This window comes from Xenopus tropicalis, chromosome 8 (genome assembly GCF_000004195.4).
Source record: "Xenopus tropicalis strain Nigerian chromosome 8, UCB_Xtro_10.0, whole genome shotgun sequence".
Classification (NCBI taxonomy): domain Eukaryota; kingdom Metazoa; phylum Chordata; class Amphibia; order Anura; family Pipidae; genus Xenopus; species Xenopus tropicalis.
The window spans coordinates 4842548-4851685 of record NC_030684.2 but is presented as its reverse complement, the minus strand read 5'-3'; the positions used below and the strand labels follow the sequence as shown (position 1 = coordinate 4851685).

The 9138-nt window shown below is 48.2% G+C and overlaps 1 protein-coding gene across 4 annotated transcripts in view; it reads right to left on the bottom strand.

The window, feature by feature from the left end:
- Positions 1 to 3255: 3255 nt before the first annotated feature.
- Positions 3256 to 9138, bottom strand: part of ralgps1 (Ral GEF with PH domain and SH3 binding motif 1) — a 197615-nt gene continuing 191732 nt past the window's right edge. For all 4 annotated transcript variants that reach the window (XM_031891078.1, XM_031891079.1, XM_031891076.1 and 1 more), the window contains 6 exons: positions 8430 to 8486; positions 7844 to 7949; positions 7105 to 7197; positions 6676 to 6781; positions 6253 to 6344; positions 3256 to 5561 (listed from right to left, as the gene is read on the bottom strand). In XM_031891078.1, the coding sequence (XP_031746938.1) occupies positions 5532 to 5561; positions 6253 to 6344; positions 6676 to 6781; positions 7105 to 7197; positions 7844 to 7949; positions 8430 to 8486 (484 nt within the window). In that variant the 3' untranslated portion in view covers positions 3256 to 5531. The remainder of the gene's footprint in view (positions 5562 to 6252; positions 6345 to 6675; positions 6782 to 7104; positions 7198 to 7843; positions 7950 to 8429; positions 8487 to 9138) is intronic.

The following is a 9138-nucleotide window of genomic DNA, read 5'->3' as shown; positions in this document are numbered from 1 at the left end:
ATTGGGAGTCAGTCAGTGAGCCAATCACGGGCATTTGCTGGACAGGAAAAACTGGTAGCTCCGTGCCCTCCATCCCCCCAACCCAACAGGATCCACATGTTTCTCTTTCCCCGAGGGGTTCCTTATAATATATAGTGAATAAAGTGCCCCCTATTGTAACATATAGGGATATTATAAGCCCCCGAGGAGTTCCTTATAATATATAGTGAATAAAGTGCCCCCTATTGTAACATATAGGGATATTATAAGTCCCCGAGGGGTTCCTTATAATATATAGTGAATAAAGTGCCCCCTATTGTAACATATAGGGATATTATAAGCCCCCGAGGAGTTCCTTATAATATATAGTGAATAAAGTGCCCCCTATTGTAACATATAGGGATATTATAAGTCCCCGAGGGGTTCCTTATAATATATAGTGAATAAAGTGCCCCCCATTGTAACATATAGGGATATTATAAGTCCCGAGGGGTTCCTTATAATATATAGTGAATAAAGTACATATAGGGATATAGTGAATATTGAAAAATGACCATACTGTATATTATATCACCACAAATACAGACCCGGCACACTGGGGCTCTGTGTGTATATAACAGATTACCAAGTACAAATCGTACCGAAACCGGAAAATTCAGTACTGGCGCCCCCTGGTGCCCAAAATAGAGAAAACATTTACTGTAAACCAGACCTCGACAGTGCGTTGGCAGATAAGGAAGTCACATCCAGCTCTTCTGATCATTTGTGCGGCCATTGTGTGTGTGTAGCCCTTTGTTTGTGTTTTTCCTCCCTAGTTTACAAGATATTAGCAGTTTTTAAAACGTTAATATGAAATTTAAACAGCAGCACCACCTACAGTTCAGCAACATCACAAGATTAGCGCAACAATTGTACAAGTGCCAATCCTTTAGTTTGGTGCAGCCATTGGGATTATCACATTGGCACAACAACTACTATAGCAATAATCTGATCAATTCGATCGTATTATAATCTACAGTAATTTAAGTATAATTTGCCTATGCATTCCACTCTGGAACACACGCGGTAATAGCAGGAAGCGCCATATTGTGTAGGAGAGGCGCAAGTAACTTCTTAACATATACGAGAACAGGTGGGAGAACGCGACAAAGGAGAGATGAGAACTGGTGGGAGTATGCGACAAAGGAGAGATGAGAACCATGGGAGAACGGGACTAAGGAGAGATGAGAACCAGTGGGAGAACGCGACTAAGGAGAGATAAGAACCGGTGGGAGAACGCAACTAAGGAGAGACAAGAACCAGTGGGGAATGCGACTAAGGAGAGATGAGAACCAGTGGGAGAACGTGACTAAAGAGAGACGAGAACCATGGGAGAATGCGACTAAGGAGAGATGAGAACCGGTGGGAGAACGTGACTAAGAAGAGATGAGAACCGGTGGGAGAACGCGACTAAGGAGAGATGAGAACCGGTGGGAGAACGCAACTAAGGAGAGATGAGAACCGGTGGGAGAACGCGACTAAGGAGAGATAAGAACCGGTGGGAGAACGCAACTAAGGAGAGACAAGAACCAGTGGGGAACGCGACTAAGGATAAACGAGAACCGTGGGAGAACGTGAGCTAAGGAGAGACGAGGACCGGTTGGAGAACGTGACTAAAGAGAGACGGAACCATGGGAGAATGCGACTAAGGAGAGAGGAGAACCGGTGGGAGAACGCAACTAAGGAGAGATGAGAACCGGTGGCAGAACGCAACTAAGGAGAGACGAGAACTGGTGAGAGAATGCGACTAAGGAGAGAAGAGAACCTGTGGGAAAATGCAACAAAGGAGAGGTGAGAACCAGTGGGAGAATGCGACTAAGGAGAGATGAGAACCGGTGGGAGAACGCAACTAAGGAGAGGGGAGAACGCAACTAAGGAGAGATGAGAACCAGTGGGAAAATGCGACTAAGGATAAACGAGAACCGTGGGAGAACGTGAGCTAAGGAGAGATGAGAACCGGTGGGAGAACGCAACAAAGGAGAGGTGAGAACCAGTGGGAGAACGCGACTAAGGAGAGACAAGAACTGGTGGGAAAATGTGAGTAAAAATAAACGAGAGCCGTGGGAGAACGTGAGCTAAGAAGAGATGAGAACTGGTGGGAGAATGCGACTAAAGACAGACAAGAACCGTGGAAGAACGTGAGCTAAGGGAGACAAGAATCCAAACGGAGGGAGAAAACCAGCGGACAGGAAAGTCTGTGTCACCGATTCGGGTGAGATTGTTCCACTCTTTAACCGGTAGGAGAATGCGACTAAGGAGAGACAAGAACCAGTGGGAGAACGTGACTAAGGAGAGACAAGAACCAATGGGAGAACGTGACTAAGGAGAGACAAGAACCGGTGGGAGAACATGACTAAGGTGAGACGAGAACCGTGGGAGAACGTGAGCTAAGGGAGACAAAGGATTGGCACTTGTGCAATTGTTGCGCTAATCCCCCCAGGGTCACTGGATGTAAGAACTGGAATGTGTGCGTGGGCAGTATGACCTGCAGTCACCTGAATAAGCCCCTCCCTCAAAATAAATTTTGGACAATTATTTTTCATTCAATTTTTAATTGTTGTTTTTTGAACCTTTAATAAAGCAATACATATGAACTAGAGTGAGGTATTATTAATTACTGTAGCTATATGTGGGTGTGAGAATCAGTAGGTGGGCCAGCCAAGTCTTAGCTGGTATTAACCCCTAATATTCTGTCTCTGGCCAGTCCCAATTCCGCCTCCATCCCGCCCATTGCCTCTTCCAGTTTTCCTGACAATATAGCAGCTCTTCCCCCTTTGCATCACAGCCCCGCCCACTTTAAGTCCCGCCTCCACATCATCGGACGGTAAATTTCCATGGAAAAGGTGGCAACCCTACTGACATTGGCTTTCAACTTGGCCACACCCAATGGTCTGCGTGATGGGCCAAAATGGAGGCCTCTTCAAACATTATTCCGTACGTTGAGCGTAGATGTGGCCTCTCTTCGCTTTCTTTTTGGCCGACCAACATTCATTTACCTTCCGGGTCAGAGGCTCAACTTCAGGGACTTGGGTTCCACTGCAAATTTTTTTTGGACCCCACCCAAACCCACATAAAATAGGGAAGGCCTATGGTCGCTCTTGCCTCTCCCTGGAGTTGTGGAGTCTGCGACCCCTATAGTTACACCCGTCCATCCCAAGGCCCATTTTGGACCAAACCCCCTTTTTTTCCCATAAATCTTCCAAAATATCCATAGAATGACGAGCGTTACACAAGCTGCAAAGTTTACAATTCACATTTATTGGTGTAAAAATTCAAAAAAATCACCCGGGAATGTTAAACGAGACAACGATATGTGGAAACGATTCCTTTAGCGGGTAAACCACAAACTCGTCTTAGTAAACTCAGTAGGTAAAAACATCTTAAAGGGATGAGTGTCAGTGTCTGTGTCCGTCCCTAGCAACGTGGGCTGCCTGTGCTCCCTAGCAACCCACCGGATATCAGGAGAACCTACCTCTTGTCCGTTTTAGTACATTAAATATTGCAGTGGTTATGCTGTGTAAGGGGGCGGGGCTTCATGGAAGGGATCAGAAGGGCTCTGTTATTATAAAATTTCCCCCAAGTGATTTAACAGATGAGGTTGAAAAAAAAACAGACAAGTCCATCAAGTTTAACTTTTTGACCAAGTCAGCCATTGACCACGACTTCACAGAAATTGCCCTCAGAATTCTGGCGGTTGGGTGGGATGAAGTCCTATGGCTCAGAAGCTCAACTCATTGAAATCGATGGCGTTTGTTGTGAACAGGTTCCATTGGTTCGGTCAAACTGCCAAGCCAACGGAGATCCACCAATCGGGTGGACAACTGCAGTCCTCGATCTGGTCGTAGAGACCCACTCAGCTCCTGATAAGGCTTTCCATGCCTTGGAAGCCAAGTCTTCTGCCCCCTAGTATTATCCCTTATATATAGCTCCAATATACAGAGCTGGGCCAACATAATGGGGCGCCCAAGGAAAATCCTCCCGGCCTCACTCCACCCAACATGGACCCGCTTGGCAACTCCTCTTTCCTGTCTACCTGGCACAACTCTTACTCCTGATCCAATGCTCCTATGAGTTAGAGGGTTCAGAAGAGGTAGGTACCTCTTTTGCCTTCGCCTAGTTCTGGCCCTGCCCACATATCCCCCACCTCTTTTACATGATTATACGGCATTCCCAGTATCAGTCCTTGCCCCGGAAGTGCTTACACTCTGTGGTGTAAACAGTCATTGTAAATAAATACTTGGGGGGGGTTGAAGCTCATTTTTGGGGTACCATTAGGCTATTTATAAATCAATAACGAGCAGTGGGGCAGTTCTGACGTGTGATTATTTCCTTTGCTGGTGTGAAGCCTCCAGGAGGAGGGGCACTGAGCCCTTGTACCCCGCCCAGGATGCCCCCTTCTGGGCGCCCACGTACCCCGCCCAGGATGCCCCCTTCTGGGCGCCCACGTACCCCGCCCAGGATGCCCCCTTCTGGGCGCCCACGTACCCCGCCCAGGATCCCCCCTTCTGGGGGCGCCCACGTACCCCGCCCAGGATCCCCCCTTCTGGGGGCGCCCACGTACCCCGCCCAGGATGCCCCCTTCTGGGCGCCCATGTACTCTGCCCAGTATCCCCCCTTCTGGGCGCCCATGTACCCCGCCCAGGATCCCCCCTTCTGGGTGCCCACGTACCCCGCCCAGGATGCCCCCTTCTGGGCGCCCACGTACTCTGCCCAGTATCCCCCCTTCTGGGCGCCCATGTACCCCGCCCAGGATGCCCCCTTCTGGGGGCGCCCACGTACCCCGCCCAGGATGCCCCTTCTGGGGGCGCTCCCGTACCCCACAGCCAAGTTCTAAAGTATAAATAATATCACTCGCACAATAAAAAAAGATGTTATCTTCGCGGGTCCAACCAGCCCCTACGTTCTTATACTAATGTAGTAAATAAAAATAACGTCTCGTCGTTACGTCGCAGGCAAATTCGTTACCACAGAGAAAATGAAATACAATTTTAGTGTCTTTCGATTAAAAAAAATTAAGTTAAAAGCCTATTTACTGTATTTACAGTTTGTGCCCCAATCCACGGGTTTGGTACTGGTCACAAAACATCGAGGGGTAAATCCAAAGCGGGTTCTCCTAATTGTCAAAAGGCGGAGCCAGCCACAATGCCGAGCCAATCAGTGCAAGTCGACTTATAAAAATGCGGATTCCGACGTCCAATCCAATTGACACTGTAAGTAACACTGTTAGTATCGTGTCTGTCAGAGAGAGGCTTCAACCCAACATGGGCCAATAGGCTGTTCCGGTACACAAAGCAGTTCCATGGTTCTAAATGATATCATGCGCCTTCGGCCAATCAGGGCTGCTTTACCTTCCCCCTCCTATGTGCATCCATCTTGGATGTCCACTTTATAGTGGAACAGAGAAGGGCTTCTGTACTCCGTAGGGGCAAAGTCTTCTGGCTACGTTGCCTACAGTATAAATCCACTTTGGCTGGGTAATTTGGCACTTCAATTCCAAAAACGGACCGAACCGCTCACTCAAAAGACATGAGGTTAGCGGGCACCTGGGAAAACAATCATCATCACTTTATCAATATGGCGCCCGCGGGGTGACCAACAACATGAATACATCAACCGTTAAGCCTGAAACTCATTCTCCATGTAGTCTGTCCATACTTGTTTGCCCAACCCATTGGGTTTGGTTTCTTATGGCCCCTGGGGCTGCCAAACAAGGACTGTGATTGGTTATTTGTACCCCTATATGGACTGGCAGCCTACAGGAGGCTCTGTTTGGCAGTACCCATGGTCTTAATGCCTCCAAAAATTCAAAAATAAGCCCCTGCTTTGAGGCCACTGGGAGCAACATCCAAGGGGTTAGTTGCCCCCGTGCCACTGGTTAGGAACCATTGGACTAGGACATGAGCGACTGGACCACCAACAAGGTTAGTCTACTACATACTTAAGAAAGCCTGGTTATTTGGTTTGGGTTAGCATTCTTCTAACTATGGCTGATACCTGTACCCTTGTTATTAGCCAAGGGGGCTCTCTCCAGGGGTAGGGGGGGTCTTGACTGAAAAAGCCTGATGATATCTCGCCATGGCACCAACAATCACTAAGGATTACACCAAGGAACCAAGGAAACATCAAGGAGTTGGCCAAATGTGGTCAGATCTCATTGGGCAAGGTCGATAAACAAGCAGGTCTTTGCCGTGTATTATTTACAATGGGGGGGCGGGTGCGGGAAACGTTACTTACTGGCGGCCGGGTGCTTTTACAGGCGTCGTCCAGATGTTTGTGCCACAGTATCGCGTGGAACCTGGAGCTGGTCTGGAACTTGTAAACATTGCCTGAAATCAGACGTTTCACATTACCGCCATGTTGTTCGATCTACAGCCCCCCCCCGAATCAACCCATTATGGAGTAAAAAGCTCAGCTGGGAGTTGCTCATCCCTCCCATAGCGCTAGCCTGCAATGAAATCTCGAGTTCCAGAGTTCAATGGATGGATTATGGGTGGAACAGAAGGCCTCTGGTGGCCCTCAGCCATAGAGAAGCCAAGAAGAACCTTAACCCAAACACCCCACTTTATGTATATTGAACTAAAGGGAAACTTGGGAGGGATCTTGGACTCCATGTTCTTGGCAGGGCGTATGAACACATTAGGAAGCCTTGAGTGTTACCTTTATCTGGGTTATTGAGTTGGAAAATGTTGGGATGTTCTGGATCATCAGGCAGTACCACCATCCAGCCCAGTATGGACACCTTTTTACTAGGTGTAGATTTGTACTAAAAGAGAGAGAGAGAATCGATGTACTTGAAGGGGATCGTAGATGTTGAGTTGATGTTGATGTTCCCTCCCACCTTGGGAACTACCAACCAATAGGAAACCATGAGCCATACAAAACAGGTACTTCCACCCCATCCCATCAGGGCAACTGTGGAGGTCTCTTAGAATCAGAGATCCAGTTACCGATGTCATGCTGTCTGCAAAACTTGCACTCTTAGGGGGCAATTAGTGCTCAACCATGGGATACAGCATTTAGGCTGCAGTGTATACGCCCCCGTGTCCATGATTCCATAGCCCTCTAGGCCAATAGTAAAACACTTACATGTTTCCGTTCATTGCCTCTTAAAGACTTTGGCCCAAAGTACAGGAGTGTTGATCCAGAAAGGGTCACCCAGTACCTTGTCCAGGACGCGAGCTGTAGAGAGAGAATAGATGGTCCAAACCAGGGAATGCTTCACTCTGCCTCAATAACCTTGGCCCTAATGCATTATGGTCCTTGGGGATGGGGGGGGCTGATGTTAATGATGGACAATATCTATAAAGCCTTCTTGGACATGGTTCGGAAAAGTACCCTCAGCTGTGTAACACGGCCATCAAAACGCCTCTTACACCCAACAGATTTAAGCCATGAAATGCTTCACTCTTCCTCAATAACCTTGGCCCTAATGCATTATGGTCCTTGGGGGTGGGGGGGGGGCTGATGTTAATGATGGACAATATCTATAAAGCCTTGTTGGATATGGTTTGGAAAAGTACCCCCCGCTGTGGAACACAGCTATCAAAACGCTTCTTACACCCAACAGGTCGCTTCTGGTTGACATAAGTGGTGGATGCTGTGATGATGGTTTAATAACGGGGTGTATGTGCTCTACATTATTTGGGGTATAAGGGGCAAACCATTTCATGGGCACCACCTATGAGACGATTCCATGGGGTTATATGCTCCTACAAACTGACCTGTGTGGGTGGGGCATAAAGAGACTAAGATTAAACCTCTACTCAAAGACCATAATCATGCGTTATCATGAAGGTGGGGATCATGGTGGTCTTTCATATCTCACCGTTGGCTTTTTCCCTTCTTTCTGCAGAGTTTTCCTTCTGAGCGGTCCCTCCATGGCAATGGCACTAGATGAGCTTCCCACGAAGGAGCTGTATGCGCCGGTGGGACTGCACAAAGGGAAGGTCAGGTAAGTCAACCCTGCGTATTTACATCAACTTGCTAGTGAGCATCAAGCTCCATGTTCTACAAACAAGGAATGTGGTGGCCACCAACAAACCTATGAAGGATTGAGTAACACTGACTGCTTGTGAGGCCAATCGTTGAGACTGGCACATATACAGGCATCCAATCACCAACTGCAGGCCACTGGTTTGTTCCCACAGATGTTGTTCTCCACTGGTGGCCACAGAGTGGAGTTGGACATTAGACATTAAGTGCACAAGAGCAGCCAATCAACCTGAACCTAGCCATGACACAAGCAGTGGTGCCACCAAGCCTGGCCTTCCTGTGGTGGTGGTGGTGGTCACATTACTGGACACTGTGGAAGGCCAGGCTTGGTGGCACCACTGCTTGTGTCATGGCTAGGTTCATCTCCTTCCCAGAGCAACCTGACTAATAATGCATAATGGCGTAATATCTGCCCTTACCGTACTGTCGCCATTCCTGTGTGTATCCAAGCGCTGGCCCGCTCTGAGCGCGTCGAGCTACGAGATAAACACAAAGAGACGTGCGGTACAGAGCCGGCCCTGACTTTCATATCCACAAACTCAGACTCTACAGTCCCTTATAGGGATATTTCCAGGTACATAATGAATTTAGAACAAGAGAGGGATGAGATTTTTTTGGGGGGGGGGGACAACCTGCCCATTCTGGAATTCCAAAGAGTAACAAAGTGCCTTGTGTGGGTCTCGGCAGAGAGAGAGAATGGATATCGGAGACATAACAGAGACAAAAACACACAAAAACATGTGCGGACGGAGTAACAACGTCAACGTTAGAACAAATAAAGCACAAGGAAAGCTTAAATCCCTGGTGGGGGGGGGCACATTTGGTAAGGTGGCCATACACGGGCTGCCGATTTGGTTCCTTTAGACATGGAGACCCCCAATGGGCCTACGTGACCAATTTCTGGGCAAAATTCAGCCAGATGTTGGTCAAAAGGTCCGATTTTCCCATCAGATCGGGGGGCCAGATTGGCTCATTGATATGGTTCTCACTCCCAACCGCCATTGTAACCCTGAGGGCAAACAGATCGCCCACCTTAGGAAAGATCCACTGGTTTGGTGATCTTGCCAAGCGAGCGGATCTTATAGCTTATGGCCACCTTAAGTCTTCCTCGGTGATCAAAACCACCAA